Source organism: Drosophila kikkawai, chromosome X, assembly GCF_030179895.1.
Source record: "Drosophila kikkawai strain 14028-0561.14 chromosome X, DkikHiC1v2, whole genome shotgun sequence".
In the NCBI taxonomy this organism is placed as follows: domain Eukaryota; kingdom Metazoa; phylum Arthropoda; class Insecta; order Diptera; family Drosophilidae; genus Drosophila; species Drosophila kikkawai.
This window is the reverse complement of record NC_091733.1, coordinates 15,846,560-15,867,208: the sequence shown is the minus strand read 5'-3', so window position 1 is coordinate 15,867,208 and position 20,649 is coordinate 15,846,560. Positions and strand designations below refer to the sequence as shown.

At 40.4% G+C, this 20,649-nt stretch overlaps 1 protein-coding gene across 2 annotated transcripts; it reads left to right on the top strand.

Moving 5' to 3' along the window:
- Positions 1-414: 414 nt before the first annotated feature.
- Positions 415-8,702, top strand: Nep3 (Neprilysin 3). Of its 2 annotated transcripts, none has more exons than XM_017174808.3 (9): positions 415-658; positions 3,610-3,726; positions 4,643-4,805; positions 4,864-4,984; positions 5,045-5,359; positions 5,421-5,915; positions 5,977-6,806; positions 6,875-7,017; positions 7,076-8,702. In XM_017174808.3, exons 1-9 carry the CDS (start codon positions 647-649, stop codon positions 7,250-7,252), a joined length of 2,373 nt encoding a protein of 790 aa, XP_017030297.1. In that variant the 5' UTR covers positions 415-646; the 3' UTR covers positions 7,253-8,702. The 2 variants fall into 2 exon arrangements, with proteins under 2 accessions (XP_017030297.1, XP_017030296.1); XM_017174807.3 differs by lacking the exon at positions 415-658 and adding an exon at positions 2,494-2,677.
- The last annotated feature ends 11,947 nt before the right edge of the window (positions 8,703-20,649 follow it).

Below are 20,649 nucleotides of genomic sequence, written 5' to 3'. Positions count from 1 at the left end.
ACCACGAAAAGTTGTATTTCTTAAATAATTATTTTTAAACTAAGTTTCTAATATTTCTAATGCTAAAAATTTAATTAAAACTCAGGAATCGATTGTCTAAAATGTAGTGTCATTAATCGATTGCCCAAAAGGAAGTGTCATTAATCGATAACTGTTAAGAATGCCAGTGGTGCCACCTGAGGCACAGATCCTGCGCAGTGCAAAGCGGTGTCAACCCTGAGGTTGCCACCCCCCGAAGCTCAGGCTAAGGGTTCGGTTTGCTCGCTCTCTTTTGCTTTCTCTCTCCCTTGCTCTCTCTGTTTGCGAGTGTTTTGGGCCCCTTTGCTACGTTTGTGTTATGGTTTTTCCTGGCTTTTCGCCACCACCCCCCCCGCAGGAGAGGAAAAGCTAGTTCGAGTGCGAGTGCCGCTGCTGGTGCTGTTGCTGTCAGTTGGTCCTGGCTTAGGTTCCAGATTCCTTCCGTTGCCAAAAGAAAAAAAACTCCTGGAAACCTAAACGCCATGCAGAACTTTGGGCTTTAAGTGATTTTTCCAAATTGGAATCAAAAGTGCAAACTTAAATAAATTTAGGCGATAAAGTCAGAGTGGAAAAGCGAGTGGAGGCAGCTGGAAAAATCGCATTGCATTCATTTGGGCGCACAAAGAAAATGAGCGCAAAGGTAGGAAAAGAGCGGGCCTCTCTCGGGCGAGTGTGTGTGTTAAGTGTGTGTGTGTTTGACAGTGTGCGAGTGTGCCTGTGCCTGTGCCTGTGCGATATAAACAATGCTGCTTTCAAACTTGTAATTGCCTTTTGCAGCTAAACAATTGCACCACATAAACCACACGCCACGCCCCCAAAAAGCCCCCAAAATCGGGGTGCAACATCCCTCCCCCCCCTCCTCAATGCACCCCTGCTTTTGTGATCCTTCCTGCCGCAACTATAGCATTGGCCCTGGCCCTTGGTATACATAAATTGCAGGGACTGCACCATAAATTCAGCTCAAAGTCGACCCCGGCTCCCTCCCGCTCCCTCAAAAAGTGATTTCCAACATATGTTATAGTAGTCCAGAACATAGCAGCTACCCCTGGGGGATAGGCAACACCAAAAGGGGGGGAGCAGGAAGATCTCCTCCCCCATATACCCCACTTTGATGGCCACAGAATTCCCTTTGCATGGCCATAAAAAGCGTTTATGAACTCTGAGAGATCTCGGAATCTATTGGGTTTGGTTTTGTGGTTAATATATATATATATATGTTATATTTTCTTAGGTGAGTCTAGTAAGCTGAAGTCTTAGTTGAGTCCTACATCCTGCCAACTTTTGTTGATATATTCCAGAAGTTTTATTCTTTCAGAAATATGGACAAATCGAAAGGTTTCAGACATAAAACTTATTTTATTTTTATATTAATTTGATTTATTTATAATTTTTTAATATATTTATAAATCAAGATCAGGTTACTTTTAAGGTTAATAGTATTTTCATTTTAAATTCAATAAAAATCCCATTAAAAAAATAAAAATAATTTAAATATATATAGAATATAACCTTCCTAGTCCTCTAGCTGATTATCCTCTTTTTGGCCTGTTTTTTTTTTTTACCAAATTTCGATTTGTGGGCCATAAGGAGCGTTCGTTAGGCTTATACATATGCCAGTTAATGTCTGTTTACATTCAACAATCCCTCTAAATGTGGGTGTGAGTGTGCAATTTGTGTTTACATTTCGCCGGAATTGCTTCTGGCCAAGACTTTTGGCCCAAAACCATCCATAATAGATGGCAAAATATGGCAAAAATAAATGCAAAGAAAAGGAAAACAACACAAACTGCGCAACAGTTTTCACTTCAAATTTGATGGTGATAAATTGAATGCTCTCTCTCTCTCTCTCTGACCACGAATTGTAAGCCAATACAGTGTACATAGGATACAGTGAGGACTGGCCATCGATGGTCTATGCCAAGGGTATTTATTTGAGTAAGGCCACGCGGCGTATGAGTGATATTTGTGAGGGAGTTCTCTCCGCTTACTGGCTTACCAAGCTTACATCACTCAACAAGGCTCTCGATTACCATCAAATATATATAGTATATATGAAACTGATCCCAAATATATAGCTGTAGCTTGGTTATTGAATGAACGCAGAACCAAAAATGTGAAATGAAAATGCACATAAACAATGGCCAATGATGCAGACATTAATTGGGAATTGCTTTGCGTTAATTGAATACATATTTTCTGTCCAATACATTTATATTCCGAGCAGTACTATATACATAAAGATACATGCCACCCGCTCACACACACACACACACCACTCAATTAATTTGTGTACAATGCAAAACTATTCAATTCTGGGAGACTGGGGAATGGGGACTGGGGAATGGGGACTGGGGAATGGGGACTGGGGAATGGGGACTGGGGAATGGGGACTCGGGACCGCTACTCGGGGGCTCGGTTCCTGGGTGGAAGCTCCGCGAGCTCTCGGGCCTCAGTGCACACCCAACGGTCATGGGCTGAACACGGAATTATCGCCGCCGCCGTATACCGTTATCATACCGCTGCTCATCCCGCCGGAAAGCAAAAAAAAAAAAAAAGAAAATAAATAGCAAACCATCGAGTATCTGAGTACTATCTCTGAGTACTTACCTTTTGTGGGCTGAGAAAGGCGCAGAAAATGTGGCTCTCCGACTGCCGCTCGGTAGGTTGATATGATATGTACAAGGGATCTACATATATCCATATCATATCCATACAAGTGGCATATGCAGATCGCAGATCTTTGGTTAATGGAAGCCATTAAACGCTGACAAGTGGTTGCAAACGACAAGGGGCTTAACCCTTAGACGAATGGGAGGGTTATGGGAAGACAAGGTAGTTTAGGATTGTAAAAAATACTCCAAGACAGGCTGTAACTTCCAGCTAATTTTTTAATATTTATTATAATAAATATTTTCATTAATTAATTATTCTGTAAATCAGAAATTATATATTCTTGCTTTAATTTTTTATATGTTTTTTGGTGGAAACTCTGATAAAAGCGATAAGATATCTGTTTTGTTATCACCATTTACAGGTAAACAATAGGACTATATACGGAAAAATATATACGAAATATGTATATACAACAAAATTGAAAAGATCATTTGTAAACATGCTGATGGTGCTGCTGCTGACACAAGGGTTAAAGCATGGGGATTGAGGGGGTATTCTGTGAGAGAACAAATAAAGCACAAGGCGCTGAGTGAATGCTAACGAAAAAAAAAGCTTCGACAGCAATGCCACTTTCTGTATCTACAAATATATTTTGCCCCTTATCAGATGCCCAAAGGCCCTAGGGTAAACACCAGTGACAAAAAACAGACCTATGGACGGAGTATCACCAAGTATTTAAAGATATATCGAATATATATTACATATTATTATATTCTTTTAAGTTATTATTAACAAATATTACAATTCCAGTTTAATTTTACTCAAAAAGTATTTAAATAACAACATTTGGGGTTAGTAACTGATATTTTCGATATAATATCGATATATCTCGATTTATATGTTATACATACAAAGTTGAATTACTTAGTTTGCAGTCTATACAATCATTAAAAATAATTTTCTCCAATTTAATTGCAGATGACACGCTACAAACAAACCGAATTCACGGAAGATGATTCGAGCTCCATTGGCGGCATCCAGCTCAACGAGGCAACTGGCCACACTGGCATGCAGATACGCTACCACACTGCGCGGGTGAGTGATATCAAAGAGTATGAATATAGTTCTATACACCCCAAAGAGTCAGTTCTCATCCAGCTCTTCATCTAGCTCGGCAATGACCCAAAAACGAGACCAAAATGAGGCCAACATGAGCGCTTAGCTTTTTTTTTATTGGCCAGAAGGTTGCCGCTTGACAGTGAAAAAACGGAACCGTATCTATGCTCTCTGGGGTTTATCTATGAATTATATTTGCTTAAATTTTTATATTAAAAAAATGATAAGATTAAAATGAGTTAAGTTATAAAATTGAGATTTAAAGTAGGCTCCTCTCTTAAAATGTTGTTTCCTATTTTTAAAAATTTTCAAAAATCCCCCTTAGACATAAAATATTTTTAGGAGACATAAAAGACACACACGGCTTCAATATAAATGGATCTATTTTTAATCAGATCTACGTTTAGTTTTCGGAAAACACATTTATTCAATAATTTCTACAATATTTTTTTGAGATATAAATAAAATCCCTTCCTTCTTCTTTACGATTAACTTCAGGCTTCAGATAAACCTCAAAATACAGATAAATTCCAATTAAATTTCGCAGTTAATCCCCACGTAGAAGGTAGAGCATCTGCTGGTCGTGGCAGCTTAGGTGCCTGCCCAATGGGTGGAAAGAATTGAGCAGCAAGTGACTTAAGTAGGCGAGATTTTTCTCGGGTAGATACACACAAGTTTGAACTCATTTGAACCGCCGCCGTCTTGCTTTTGGGTTGCCGATTGTTTACAAAACACACGCCACTGGGGGAGATTTATGGGGAGGGCTTTAGCTGTAGCTTTAGCTTTTGTGTGTTTAATTTTTTTGGAGGCCACTAGGTAGTCTGATCTGATTGCTTGATAATAGTAGCCGCCTGGCAATGGCTGACTCTTCTCATTCTCATTCTGAATCTCACAGGCCACATGGAACTGGCGCTCGAGGAACAAGACGGAGAAATGGCTGCTAATCACCACATTTGCCATGGCCATTATGATCTTTACCCTCTTGATTGTCCTTTTTGCGGATGGAGGAGCCAGCGATGCCACCAAACATGTCCTGCATGTCCAGCCGCACCAAAAGGGTATTATTTTTATATATATATTTATGATATTAACTCACCTTGCTCTCCCTGACCACAGATTGCCCCTCGGGTAACGAGCTGCCCTGCCTGAATAAGCACTGCATCTTTGCCTCCAGCGAGATTCTCAAGTCCATCGATGTGACCGTAGATCCCTGCGATGATTTCTATGGTTACTCGTGGTAGGTATTTATGCTAGGAATACCTTTCCAAGAAACTAAGTAAAACGATTTAAATAACAGCAATCAGTGGATCAAGAACAATCCCATACCCGAGGGCAAGTCCACCTGGGGCACCTTCGGTAAGCTGGAGCAGATGAACCAGCTGATCATTCGCAATGTGCTGGAGAAGCCGGCCAAGAGCTTCAAGTCGGATGCCGAAAGGAAGGCCAAAGTTTACTACGAGTCCTGCCTGGATGCCGACGAGCATATGGAGAAGCTGGGAGCCAAGCCCATGAACGATCTGTTGCTGCAGATTGGCGGCTGGAATGTGACCAAAAGTGGCTACAATGTGGCCAACTGGACAATGGCCCGTACGCTCAAGATACTGCACAACAGGTGAGCCAAGATGCTTAGCTTATCTCGGATAATATATAAATATTTATATACCTTCTTTAAGGTACAACTTCAACTGCCTGTTTGGCTGGGCCATTGGCGAGGATGACAAGAATTCCTCCCGCCATGTCATCCAGATTGATCAGGGTGGACTCACCCTGCCCACCGCCGACTATTATAATAACAAGACGGACAATCACCGCAAGGTGCTCAACGAGTACATCGAGTACATGACCAAGGTGTGCGTCCTTCTGGGTGCCAACGAGACCGATGCCCGCGCTCAAATGGTGGGCGTTATCAACTTTGAGAAGAAGCTGGCCAATATCACCATTCCCCTGGAGGACAGACGCAACGAGGAGGCCATGTATCATCCCATGCAACTGCGACAGCTGGCCAAGTTGGCACCATTCCTTAACTGGACGGATCATTTTGATAATGCCATGCAGATGGTGGGTCGCCGGGTCACCGACGACGAGGTGGTGGTTGTCTATGCCCCGGATTTTCTCAAGAATCTCTCGGACATTATACTCAAGATGGAGCAGAGCGAGGAGGGGAAGATGTGAGTGTGCTCCTCCAGATATTCCCCAATAGATAAGTCATTGGTTTCCTTGTCTTTGCAGCACCTTGAACAACTATCTCATCTGGCAGGCGGTGCGCACCTTGACCAGCTGCCTGTCTAAACCTTTCAGGGATGCCTACAAGGGTGTCCGGAAGGCCCTTATGGGCTCGGATGGTGGCGAGGAGATCTGGCGGTACTGCGTCTCCGACACAAACAATGTGGTTGGCTTTGCCGTCGGTGCCATCTTTGTGCGTCAGGCTTTCCATGGCGAGTCCAAGCCGGCGGCAGAGCAGATGATTGGCGAGATACGTGAGGCCTTCAAGCTGAACCTGCAGAATCTCACCTGGGTGGACAAGCAGACGCGCGAGAAGGCCATCGAGAAGGCCAACGAAATATCGGATATGATTGGCTTCCCGGACTATATACTGGATCCCGTGGAGCTGGACCGCAAGTATGCCGAGCTGAACATCACGCCGAATGCCTACTTCGAGAACAATATCCAGGTGGCCATTTATAATCTGAAGAGCAACCTGAAGCGCCTCGATCAGCCGGTGAACAAGACCAACTGGGGCATGACCCCGCAGACGGTGAATGCTTATTATACGCCGACCAAGAATCAAATTGTTTTTCCCGCCGGCATCCTGCAGACGCCCTTCTTTGATATCAACAATCCCAAGAGCCTTAATTTCGGGGCCATGGGCGTGGTGATGGGTCACGAGCTGACCCATGCCTTCGACGACCAGGGGCGGGAGTACGACAAGTATGGTAACATCAATCGCTGGTGGGATGCCAAGAGCATTGAGCGCTTCAACGAGAAGTCCGAGTGCATTGCCCGCCAGTACAGTGGCTACAAGATGAACGGACGGACGCTCAATGGCAAGCAGACGCTGGGTAAGTGCTGGAGGAGATCGGTGTGGTTAAGGTTCCATGTTTAACCTTTGAGTTTCCTCTATAATTAGGTGAAAATATTGCCGACAATGGCGGTCTTAAGGCGGCCTATCATGCCTACCAGCGCACCAAGAGCGAGAAGGAGGCGGATGTCCTTAGGCTGCCGGGCCTGAACCTCACCCACTCGCAGCTCTTCTTTGTGTCCTTTGCACAGGTGAGTTGAGTATGAAACATATCTCAAAGTGGAGTACTAACCGATATGTATATATTAGGTCTGGTGCTCCAGCACCACGGAAGAGACCAACCTTCTGCAGATGGAGAAGGATCCTCATTCGCCTTCCCAGTTCCGGGTGATCGGCACCTTGTCAAACATGAAGGAGTTCGCCGAGGTCTTCCAGTGCAAGCCCGGCAAGCGCATGAATCCCACCGACAAGTGCGAGGTGTGGTAAGGGAAGTGGCCCTGTTCCGATCTCAGAGTTAGCCAAAAAAGCCAAAGCTAAGAAAGGGGCTGGTTACAGGGACGCAGAGACTCTAAGTGCTGTTCCTGCATCCGGAATTCTAAGGCTACAGTTGTCCTATATTTTTTTTATTATTATTTATTTTTTACTACAATTATATTTGTTTTTTTTTTTTTTTTTTTATTGCCGTCAGTCATTGTGCCTATGAAAATGATCGAATCTGACGATAAATTTAAAAATCCAGGCATGGATTCTGGGAGAGAGTCGTCCCCTGAGAACCATGAACTACATATTAAAATGTGAACTGTGTGTGGGGGCGGGTCATATACATATATATAGATAACGATAAATGATAAATGATAAATGATAACGATAACTGTAACTTAGCTATTTGTAGAACTATTAATGTATATTGTATTATAAAGATACAAAGTAATGCAAAGATTTGTGGCTCGTGGACCCAAGGCCAAATTAATGTGATGTTTAGTCAGTGCTTTTATTTAGTTTTTATTTTATATTCCAAAAGAAACCAAGAAAAGAGTTTTTCATATATTTTTCTCTGAATAAAATTAATAAAAGTAAATTAGGATTTACTAGATATTTGAAATCTCTTTAAAAACTGTCTAAAAGTATGATATAAATTTTTTTAAATCTGTTTTGCTTTTTAATTGTTTCGAAGAGGTTTTTCTACCCAAAATTCTGGACTTGGGCCGTAGATTTGTGGCTGAGAGAAAGAAAAACACACATACATTAACTAGTGAGTGTGAAAGCGAGAGAGATGGCAATACTAAGAGGGTTTTCCTTGTTTTCCAATTATTTTTTTATATATAAAATAATATGTTTTACCCTTAGTTACATTTACCTTTAGTTAGCAGCTGCAGAGGGACACCAAAACCTATACCAATTAAAATTACTTACTGCTCAGATATACTATATTGAGATTATATAGCCAAAGAGAGACACACACACACATATCAGACTTCGATGATGTGACACCAAATCCGAGCATTTTGTGATAGGAAATAGTTAATGCCACCTTCGAGCCAAAATAAATCCAAAGTTAGTCAGTCAAAGCACAAAAGAAATCTCCCCTAAGAAACATTTTTTTCTTGGAGATCTTTCGGTTCCTTAAAACTCTCATCATGGAGGAGCCTCATAATTGTTCAGTTTTCGGTTGGGGTCTGGTACTCGTACTATGCATTTAAGTTCCCGGTTCCACTCACTCGAGAGCAGATGATTTTTGTATTCTATATATTGTACTATATATATAAACGATACACAAACGAGATAATACACATAAAACATTATACAAAAAATAAGAAAAAACTACAATATACGGTAAACTGAGTGTTTAAATGCAAGTTATTTTTATTGTCTATGAATAGAGCGTGCATGTATACATTTGAAAAAGTGAAAATAAAATCAATAACTGTGACTACGAGAGCTTTGATTTATGTTTTTTTAGATACATTGTTGGGGTTATTGTATTGCCTGCTTTGGGGAAAATGGTAATAAATAAAATATATTATATATCAAATATAAATATATATACTTTAGGTGGTTTTAGGTGCCTTAAATGAGTAAAAAAATATAATTCAAGCTTCTCTGCAAAATCAACAATATTGTTTTTCTGATTTAAAGAGCCCTTTTCCGCGTCAAACCCTTGGCAGTAAAAATATCCTTTTTTTAAGCCATTTAAAGTTTGATATTAAGGCTAACTGTATTGGTATAACAAAGTAAATAAGTTAAATATTTTATTTTTATATATTTTAGGTGGCTTTAACTGCCTTAAATAAGTTCATTAACATTTTTTTAAGTTTATTTATATGTATATTTCATTTTTAAATAGCTCCTTTCTGTCTTAAACCCTTTTAAGTGAAATAACCTTTCTTTAAGCACATTTAAGTTGTACTTTGCAGACCTGCTAGACCGTTTCCTTGGGCTCCTTGGGCTCCTTGTTATTTTTCCTGCAAATCCTGCTCCTTTGATGGAACAGTTAACTCTCTCTTTATTATATGCTGGACAAAAATGCCAGAAATTCTAGCAACTGCCGTTTCGCCGGGCTCTTAAAGTTGTCGAACTTTGACTTTATGACAAAGTTCTAATAAACTTTTCCTACTGCCATACACACACACACACACACACACACACCGCCTCTGTGTGTATATAGAAATGCCAGCAAATTGCTTACATAATAAATAATAATAATAGCGTGCGATTTTTGGCGCAATTTAAATTTATTTATGGCACTTGTTTGTTCGCATGTCATGAGCAAGTTTTAGCCAGACATTTTTTGGGCCCACAAGGCGGGGGAGGAGGGGTGGCAGGGAGCACACCCACCCATACAGGTGGGTTTTTCCTTTCTCTCTTTGTGTGTGTGTGTGTGTGCTTTAGGTTTTCCTCATTTTGGTGAGGTAAATGGTTAGTCCTTCGGCGGATTTGCCTATTTTTATCATTGCGGCTGATCCCGGTCGCCTGGCAACCAGCCTCTGGGCGCACAGCATTTAATCTGCTTAGTGGAAGCGATGTCAACTCATAAATCCTGCCTGCGGCATTGCCATAGTCATGCCATAGGATGTACCCGACCTGCCCGTCTTATCGCATTCCCGCAATCGGGAAAAAGCCGGCAAGGACAATGGACGTCACATGGAGATGGGAGATGGAAGCTGGAAGAAGCAGCTGGGAGATGTAAACTGTAGGCTCAGAAGTAGCGCTGCTTAAATGGCAATTAGGTGGCCACACTAACTGTCAGCTTCCTTTAGCCACTGGATGATGTCATCGAGGTCTCTCTGGCGCTAATTAATGCAATCCAGGTGGGGACAATGGACAGGGAAAGGCCTCAATAATGATGGATTTATCAAAAGGAACACGGAAGGTATTAGATCACAAGATTTTTTGGATATAGCTAAACATCTTTCTGGACTAATTTATTCATTTAGAAATTAATTGTTATTATATTAGTATACATACAATATACATTTTTAAACTAGTTTTCAATATTCCAGCCTTAGTCCTTTGTTTCTTAAACATCATTTTCTCTTGGTGTATGCACTGAAACAAATCAGAGAAGCTACAAATTCCATTTACCCTTTCCCAAAGACAAACAGAAAGTAATCTAACAATTACTGACCATCTGTTTTGGGCCAAAAATTTCTCGATTCATTGGATAATTTCTTTGGTCCTGGCTGAGGTCTAAAAACAAGGCCAAAAGTTAAGGCCCGAAGCTGTTGCAATCAAAACAGGCCAAAAATGGCTTTAAATTGGCTCTCAAAGGGGCCTGGCAACACACATTCCTCGGCGATTAGCATGATTAATGGGCAATGCAAACAAAAACCATTTGAGGGCTTGACCGAATAACAAGTGCTTAGACAGGAGTTGAGTGTAATTGCAATTATTATTATTATTATTATTATTATTTGTTGTTTATTATGCAGACAAGTGGTGTGTGTGGGTGTGGGTGTGGGAGGCTGCTTAAATATGCATATGTCCGGCATGGACACCCCACACTCAGGCATTCATTTGCTCGTTCGTTTATTTATGTTAATTTAAATCAACATGCAAAAATTAGCAGCAGGAGGCAGGACACCGGATGACGAGTAGGCGCCGACGGAGATGAGTTTTGTGCATTTGCGGCTTGGCTCGAAAACATTTAATTTATTTAATTACTTGCCCCTTAATTTGCATATTTAAATGAATTGCCGCAAAGCCAAGGCTGCTGTGTCTGGTGAGTGGTGAGTGGGTCCCAACATAATAACTTGATGACACGTTGTCGGAGGTGGCAGAGGAGCATAATAATGTAACGCCACTGACTTTTGGCCCGAAGGGAAGGGGAATGCTTACTGCTTTAAAAGCCAAGAATCCAAGGTATATTAATGCTGTTTATTGGGTTTCCATTGTGAGAATTAGTTATTAAATCGATTGAAGGAAACAAGTTTTGTGAGATATTTTTGTAAGACTTTATGATCGTTGTTTTTTAGTAGTTATGGGTTTTATGATCCTTGAGATTTCTTGTTTTAAGTGAATATTATATATAATACAGATGAATATTAGAGATGGAAGAACATAGATTTTTAATAGTTTCTTAAACGATTTTTAATAGATGTTTTATAGATTTTTGATAGAATATTAAAAGATTTTTCATAGATTTTTTGTATATTTTTAATAGATTTTTTAATAGATTTTTAATAGATTTATTTTTATAGATTTTGTATAGATTTTTAATAGAATTTTCATAGATTTTTTGATGGATTTTTAATAGATTTCGAATAGATTTTTAAAAGATTTTTCATAGATTTTAGTAGATTTTTAAAAGATTTTTAATATATTCTTAAAAGATTTTTTAAAGATTTTTTTTTATAGATTTTTAATAAATGTTAAATATATTTTGAACAGATTTTGAACAGATTTTTAATAGATTTTGAACAGATTTTTAATAGCTTTTTAATACATTTGTAATAGATTTTAATAAGTTTTTAGTAGATTTTTTGTAGCTTTTTAATCGATTTAAATTATTTTAGTTGCAAATAAAAACATCAAAAAACAATCATTCCAATATGGAAATTCCTTCTTCAACCTTTTCGTATATATACTTTCTGTTGGTAACTAAATAATAATACATAAACATTGAAAAAATATTAAAAAAAAAACTATAAAAACTTGAATATAATATTTTGTGCCTCCATATACAAACCTACATATGTAGATTTGTATTAACTAGATAAAACATAATGAAATGCATTAAAACATTATTTCGAAAAACAAAATATAAGCCTGGCCTGGTCTTGGGCTTATTTCCTGTCCCCTAAAATATGCCATAAAATCGTATGAATATATGATGTCTACAAATAAATCGCATTGAAATTAGATACTTCAGTTTCCATGTTTGCCATAATAATATTAATGTTTATATTATTTTGGGTTCTGTGCAATGGCCTCCATTCATGATTGATTGACTCCGGCACGAACCTGGCTTATTGGCTTCTTTGGCGTATTGCAAGTGTTTTATGGCCTCAATTTTGAATGCATGGAACGGGTGAGGGGGGTGGGGGGGGGGCAACTTCCGTTTCCGCTTCCACTTCCACTTCCGTTTGCCTTCTCCTCTCACACACTTTTATTGCTGCAAATTATTGTTTCGTCCATTGAAAGTTTGTGTTTAACGCAACTTTTTCTGCAGACATTAATTGCAAAAATTTCTCGCCTAATGGCTGCGGAGGGGGGTGGTGGGGGGAGGGTGGAATTGGCTGGCAAAATGAGATTTCGACCACAAAACAGCAGCAAACACAATTTTGGCTTTCGACTGGCTGTGTGATGTTCTACTCTATGCGGGCAATAAAATAACAATCAACGCAAGCCGCGGTTGTTTGGATGGATGGAGACCCAAAAAAGGGGCCGAGGGAGTGGAGAGTGGGCTGCCAGTGCCACAAGCCAAAAAACAGTGGCCAAACAAAGAAGGTAACAAGATTCAACGAACTAAGAAATACCCTTTAAAGCTAACAATATACTTTCCCTACCTCAGCAAAAAGAATTCGAACCATTAGAGCCTTTCTAGAATTTTTTAAAATTATTTTTTAAGGTTAAACAATAATTTAGAAAATTATATAAACACAATTCTGAGTTAGGGTATCCTTTGGCAAGAGAAATCTGCTTCTGGAACTCCAGGAGCACCAGTGATGGCTAGTCCTTAGGGTCCTTGGCGCACTTGCAGGCCTCGCACTTTGCATTTGGCATTGGAGGCTGCTGTTGGAACAAAACTAATAAAATAAATTAAATCGCTTAATTGAAGTAAATTGCCTATAAAATTGTTTTTCGAAAAGCAGCCGCAAGAGGTGGTGGTGATGGTGATGGTGGTCCCTGGCCTTGGCCATAATTGAGTAATAAATTCAAATATTTATTGCATCAACAAATGTACAAATTGTGTAAGGACTTGGAGTGTTAAGTGTTCCCCAAAGAGAATGGACGGCTTTGGGCAATTTCAATTAAGTTACCAACAAGTTGGGCAATCCTTTCCTAATGCTACACATTTTTGCACTATGCTGTAAAAAAGAGAACAAAAAAACAACAAGGGGGCGCACAAAATGGCAGCGCCATCGGGGCGTATGCGTAATATGCATAAATATTGAATGACTTTTTGGTGTGACATCAAGCGATGTGCACTCAACACTTAAGCACACCCAGAGAGAGAGCGAGAGAGAGCCACGACGGGGAAAGTAAAGTGAAAGCGTATGTAAAATACTTTCACGCGCCCAGTGAATAATTTAAGAGCCCAAGAACACCGAGCACAGCGATTCGAGTTTCGAGTTTCCCAGTTTTTCTGCTCCCAGCTTCCCAGCAAATTCCAGCGGAGAAAGCCCATCAAGTTTGCACCCCATCTCGGGCGGCTTCATCAAGCCACTCCACGGCCGAAAAATGAGTTACTTTACATAACTAAGTAATTGCCAGGCGGCCGGGGAGCGACACAAACGTAAAATTATTATAAACAAACCATTTGGCAGTCGTAAAAAAAGAGAAGAAGAAACTCACCCAAGCTGTCAAGCGAAGCCGAAGCAAAAATGAGCAAAAAATCGCATAAAAGGTCCTCGCAAATTTCTTCATTATGCAAACATCGGCTGGCAAGGAGTATAAAATACAAAACATATTTAAATGCAATAAAGCAAAACGCAGAGTGGAAGGGAGAGGCTGAGGCCTTGGACAGCGGGAGGTAGAGGCCTCCACCTCCCCCATAGACATACTTGAAAGTGTGAAAGCACGAGATTCCAAAAGGGAATGAAAGTTATGGCGTTATTAGGAAATCATAACTTAAGTGGCAGGAATAACTCAAAAGGATGGGGATAGGATATTATTTGAATTATCTTAAGATGTATATTTTTATTTTCAACATTTTAAATCTATAAAATAGAAATATACAGAAATAACAAAGAATCTATATCATTAATAATAATTTAATTTATTTTAAACTTTAAATCTAAACCAGCTTCCCATAAAACTGGGCACCAAAGTCTAAAGTCCAGTTGCTTCTACCAAGCATTTAGTTCCAAATGATTGGATTAATTGAGCATAGTCCAAGTGCGAGAAGGGGATTGGTTGAGTTTACAGCAGTATAGCCAAAGCCACCTAAGAAACCCAAGCAGATTGTTCGTCCTTCCGACTGCCCATCAATCAGATTAAAATTGAAATTCCAGCTGTTCAAAATGGGCCTCAATCCGTAACCCAAGTTCAAGTCCAAGCAGATACTATGTAGGTTGGCTCACTCACTTAATATTTGGCCAACAGCTTCAAGTGATTTACGGAGATTAGGGCCTGAAAGGAGCTAGAGCTGAAGCTGAAGTAGAGGCCGTAACCGAGACCAAGACCGAAGCCTGGCTGGATGAAGCTTTTGTAAGCTGATTTTCCTGCTGGCCCTCCTCCGCCTATTGTCTAAGCTCCGCGCCTTATCCTTGTGCGCTGCTCCTTTGGCTGCCCACGGGGCCATTTGGAAGTCACTACCATTGCCTTGGCTGCATTATGAGTTAGTTGTGCGGCCAACTAAAACGCCATACAATTTATTATAAACGACTGCGGGACTCCGGGGGCCGGCCACCCGAGGAGCCTAAGCTGCTGGAGCATGTCCTTGGTCCTTGGTTCTTCTAGCATCTTGACTGGCTTCTGGCTATGCGAGCAGCTCTTGCTCCCTGCTCCTTGCTGCCTTGGCTCCCTTTCCGGCTGGCCACCTTTCACCTTTCCATCCTTTGGTCAATGCATTCAATGCATTTCAATTGCCGGCCACACACAACATTTTAATTTGCTCGCCACGAGTGGCTTAGCTTGGGTGTTACCAGGAGTGGGAATGGTCTTAAGGCTAGGGATTTGGGATTGGGATTGGGACTGAAAAGGAAAGATGGTCAATTGGCTATAATCTGTAAAAGGAAATATTGGGATAAAATAACTTAAATTGATGTATAAATCTATGTATAAATCTACTCCTTTTTTAATAAATTCAAGTTGTCAATGAGATTATTATCATAAAAACTATCATATTTCATTTTAAAAATGTATTTAAATATAATATTATCTCCCCTTCAATATTATTTAAAATTTATAATTACTTTGTCCTTAAATCTAGCTAAATGTTCGAATAATTAACCAAAAACTTTATTACGATTTAAATTTATTAATTGATTTCAAGGGGATTTCTCATACCCACTCGACCCCTGACCTCTGTGCTTCTGCCATAATTGAGACTGGTATTGAATTTGATTTTCCACTGAAATAAGAGTCGATTGTTGGAATAATAAGGAGCTCATCAGTACGGGATTAGCACTCCCTGCCACCGGAAGCGAGGCAGACGCAGAGGAAGGGGAAACACCACCCCCCGACCACCTGAATCTGTGACCTTCAATGGATTTGTGGCTTTTCAATTAGCCAGCGACAGAAATGTCAGCGGGCGAAAGGGAAAAAAATGAAGAAGGATTTCCATTTTCACACTCAAGTGTCAGGCATGGGCGGGTAGCCGAGATGAGCTACCAGATAACGCGGCTCCGAAAAGGTCCTGGCAAACAGGATCAAGAGGGGGAAGGGGTAAAGCAACAGAAAAGGGAAAGGAAAACAGGCTGGCGACAGGAATAAAATGCGTGAAAAAGGTTAAGGATTCAGAGGCCGTAGCAGTGTGTCGCTGCTGTCTTGGGCTTTCTAGACTTCAGACTCATGCTTATCCTCATCTTCCTTTTATTCCTTGCCAGGGGAATAAACTTATTTATTTTTTAAGAATATTTTTACACGGAAAAAAGGGTAATATACTTCTTCTAGGAAGCTCAAAATGTATATATTTTAAGGCTTTATTTCTTTTTTATTTAAAAGCAAAATGTAGTATTTTCTAAGTAAATATTTAAAGTATTAATTGATTAATTTAGAACTTATTTATTTCTGTGACATTTTCTCCCTGTGCCGAGGCTAAAATATTATTTTATATGTGACCAGTCTGCCAAGAGCCAAAGTAAACTGGAGACCGTATGGCCTCAAAAGGGGGAACACACCCAGAATCCTTCCTAGAAATGCCTCCAGTGGCACTCGATCCATTAGATAAGCTCTTACAGCTGGCAGCTTTGGTTTGGAAGAGGGGAGTTGTGGTTGTAGAGGGGATTTCCACGCTAAATCAAGCAAATGAAGTGTTAATTGGGGGCAGGGGCTGGGGCCAGGCATCGTTACTTTGCTCCACTTGTCCCACTGGGTAATCCTTTTCCTAAATAATTAATATTACTTCTGTCCTGGTGGGGCTTCCATTTGCTGCTCAATTCGCTTAGTTTATCAGCTTGATTGCTAGAAATTTCCGATTAAATGTGCAAAAATATCACAATTTTGTGGCCACTTCAGCAGTTGGAGTCCCAATTTGAACGTTATACCCTGGCAATTATTGAATTTGAATTGTTTCCGAAACTATTCGATAATTTGGTCTCAATTGTCGTGATTTGTGGCCACAAAAACAGGTGAGCTAATTGGGTTGTCAATGAGCACATTTTCCAACTGAAATTTATAAATTTTGGAAAGAATATTGTGAAATTAAAGTAGTTAAGCTCCACAAAACTTGGCTAATGAAGAAGAAGCCCAAGTGTTATGCTAATTAGTGACTTGATCTTGATCGATTCTGGGTTCGGCACTTCTTTTATTCCCTGATAACTCTCCAGTCGAAGTGCCAATTAATCAATGCGAACCAGCTTGGAGGATTTGGCACACAAACTATTTTCACCGACCAGTCAGAGTCAGCCACTTGTGTGAACTTTCGTCCTCGGTTTTAACCCCTAAACCTGATTAACCCTACCGGGTAGCTATCCCCCTATCGTTCCGTTCCGTTCCGTTCTGTGCAGAAGCTCGAGTTGAACGTTGATGAATCGTCTGCACTTTATGGAAGGCAAAAACATGTTGACGGCTCACTTGTATCCCATATCCTGGCACAATCCCTTGAGCACCTACCCACTCACACCCCCTACTGCACACACACACACACTTATATATATATATTCGCCCACTCACCCTGAAAATCCACGACTAACAAGCCATATTAAAAACGCTCCGACTGCAAGTGCAGAAATCTAGATCCAGATGCATGCAAACATATATCAAATCGGAATGGCAAAGATTTTACCCGACAACGACTTAGGTGCACAGAGAGAAAATAATGGTAAGTTTTTTGTTTCCTTGGAATTATATATTCTTTTGAGATGACTTGTTTTGGTGTGGCCAGCTGCCTTTGAAAAGCAGAAAGTACAGTCACCAAGATAAGACGGATCTTTGACTAAAGAATTGATTTAAAATTATATAAAAAAAAATATATTCTTATCAATAGAAATAGCTTTCAATAACTTTCCTTGGTCACATTAAAATATACAGTGTGGCCAGCCCACTTTGACAAGCTTAACCCTCTAAGCCCCAAGCGATGAAATATTAAAAAAAACGGAGTTGAATTATATTTTTTGGGGTAAATGGTAGCTTTTAATTTCAAAAATGACCTCAAAAAGTGTGTACTAAATGTAGTTTACCTATAAATCAAACAAAGGTAGACTGCTGCAACGCACTATTTCTATAAAATTGCAAATATGCAACTTGATTTGGATTATATAATATCTTACCTTCTCGAACAATAATTTTTATTTGACTGATTTTGAAGATATTTCACTTCTATTGATAGACAAAAAAACACTATATGAAGCACACAAAAATTTTTGCGCGCGAATGCATGATGCATGTAAACAACACGAAAAAAGTCCTGTTATAAAGCTTAAGAGAGCTTTGAAACCTTCTACTCATAAGTTCACATGTTTATTGTGAATTGACTAGTATAATATAAATAATAAAAAGGCTCCTCGTTTTTTAGATAATACAAATTATATAATAAGTGCCTCGAGGCACTTTTGGGTATTAGAGGGTTAAGTACAGGCTCTTTGGCTTGTTTATCGAATTAAAAGCAGATATATATATGGTTTTTTGATATAAAATAAAAATCAATAGCTACCGATTTCGTTTTTCTTGGTCACACTTAAATATAAAGTGTGCCCATACCCATTTACAAAACTCAAGTACAGTCAAGCACAGAGTACTTGGTGTTCTTCCTGTGTAAATGAAAGGGATTGTTACTCGGGGCTTGTGGATATCCTGCTAAGGGGACATCTTATTACGTTGTTTTATTGCCAACTTGGCAGCAAGAACGGGCGAAACACTCAACTGCAATAAGATTAATGACTTTTATAAAATTTATTATTGCCGCTGCTGACTCACCTTCTTGTGATCTGCTGCTCCCGAGACTGACCTCCTTCTCCTCCTCCTCCTCCGCCTGTCTCCTGCACAACTATTTGCTCTTGATGGGAGCAGGAGAACCCTTTAAAGCGTCTCATTTATTATGCAATTGCCGCTGCAGTTCTCGAGTGTTGTTGAGTAATCCCCATGTCCTTCCGAAACTCCGGCTCAAATCAGGACCCGTCGTCTCCTGTTGGCAATAATTTATTAGGGCTAAATTGTCATCGGGGGCATTTTAAAAATCTTTTTTTCGGCGGCGACATTTCGTGTTAGTTGAAAATATTTCGGCGTGCTCGTCATGTGATTAATTATGTGTCCAGGGGGAGCTGCATCCAAGCCCCCACAGCCCGGGAAAAAGCTCACTCACAACTAATGTGAGAAACGTGTCAGCTTGGAGCCTTCAGATTCGCTTGACCATTCAGGAGGAAGGACTGGGACTGAGACTGGGACTGGGACTGAGACTGAGAGAGTGGCTTGCCTGATTTTAAATCAGGTCATCATCGAGTGGCCGGATGCTTAGGAGTTCCGGGAAAATTCCTTTCCCTGATTGCCCGAAATTTGCATGACAAACGCGAATGGTTGTTCCTCCCGGTTTCGTTGGAATTTTTCACAAATTTTCAATTCAATTGAAACGATTTGTAGAGTACTCCTGTCTCTCTATCTGAAAATATGTATTATAAATTAACATTACAAATAAGTACTGAGAATAACCAATAACCTGGCAATATATACAGCTTTTTGTTGTCTTATTTTCCCTGGCTTTCCACTTACCATTCAGCAAGGATGCAGTGGGGAAATATGGTCCATAATTTGTGTCAAGGTTCCATCCGTTTCGCGGTTTAAAGTCTTCTTTTTTTCAGGGTTTTTCTTTTGCATCCTGGGGGCTGCCAAACCCAAACCCAATCCCAACTTGAACCTGGGGCCTCGGCTCCAGCTTGTGCGACGAGTATCAATTATCGTTCATGGCGAGAAATGCATCAAATTGAAATGTTCATTCATGCATTTGCCGGACTGGTGCGGCCCCCTCAGGCAGCTGCTGTCGTTGCTGCTACTGCCATCCATCGATCTGGGCCTAGGTCCTCCTCCATAGCTCCTCCTCCATAGCTCCTCCTCCACAGCTCCTCCTCCTCCAGCTTTTTTTTTTTTGTTTGTTATGTTTTGTAGGCTGCGGCAAAGGGTTCAACGATTTTCAGTTAAAAAGCATTCGAGTGGATGAACAATATTTATTGGTTTCCATGTGGGTCGTCTCTGTCAGTGGGAGTTGCTATCTGGGCGTGTGTGTATATGAGTGTGTGTGTGTGTGTTTGTATGGGTGGGTGTTCCCTGTTTGTGTTCTGCATGTGTGTGTGGCCATGTCCAAGCTTCCGGTGGGCGGTGGAGTCGCCGGAGGTGAACTGAACCGAACCGAACCGGTCAGTGCAGCGATGGCCATTGCCCCAGGGATCGGAACCCCATGAAATTCCACGAAAGGTGGGAGTTATTTCTGGTCGAAAAAAAAAGAGAGAAAAACCTTTAATGGAAAACACAAAAGGTTTGTGGGAATTATGGAATTAGAAGCCTTTGAAGGCGGAGATGAAGCTTGGAGTTACAATATAGATAAGTTGAAAATGGAAATGTGTAATAGCTTGAATGATTTTGTGGGTAGTAAGTAAGTAAGAAATTATCTTTTTTAGAATTATGAATTATTTTTGTAAGAAATTTTAAATATTAAACCCCTCCTGTGACTTCTTCTCCCACTTACCCAAAGTTCCAAACGGAAAAGTGCCACTGGTAGCTCTTTCGTTGCGGTTTCGACTTGTTCTCTGATGATTGCTGTGATTAAAGGATCCCGCCCACCGCGGATTAGTGGGGTCGCGAAATAAGCACCCAAAACACACACACACACACCCATTCACATACACACACACACTCCTGGTGTATTGGCGGCAATGCAATGTCGGATTTGCGGCCGCGTTTTCCCTCCGCTTTTCACTGTATTTTCTTTTTTTTTTCTCTCGCTTTTTGTGGCAATTTTCATGTACGGCCTATGTGCGATTTTACGGCTTCCGGTGAGTGGGGGTGGAGGTGGACGTTGTGCTGGTGACATCGGACAATATAAAAACCCAACCCAAACCAAACCCAAAACC

Excerpts from the sequence above, each read along its gene's own strand:
- Nep3 (XM_017174807.3), top strand. The coding sequence starts at position 2,654 with ATGTGGCTCTCCGACTGCCGCTCG. Across the intron at positions 3,727-4,642 it reads TACGCTACCACACTGCGCGG|GCCACATGGAACTGGCGCTC; the intron begins GTGAGTGATATC and ends TGAATCTCACAG. Across the intron at positions 4,985-5,044 it reads GATTTCTATGGTTACTCGTG|CAATCAGTGGATCAAGAACA; the intron begins GTAGGTATTTAT and ends TTTAAATAACAG.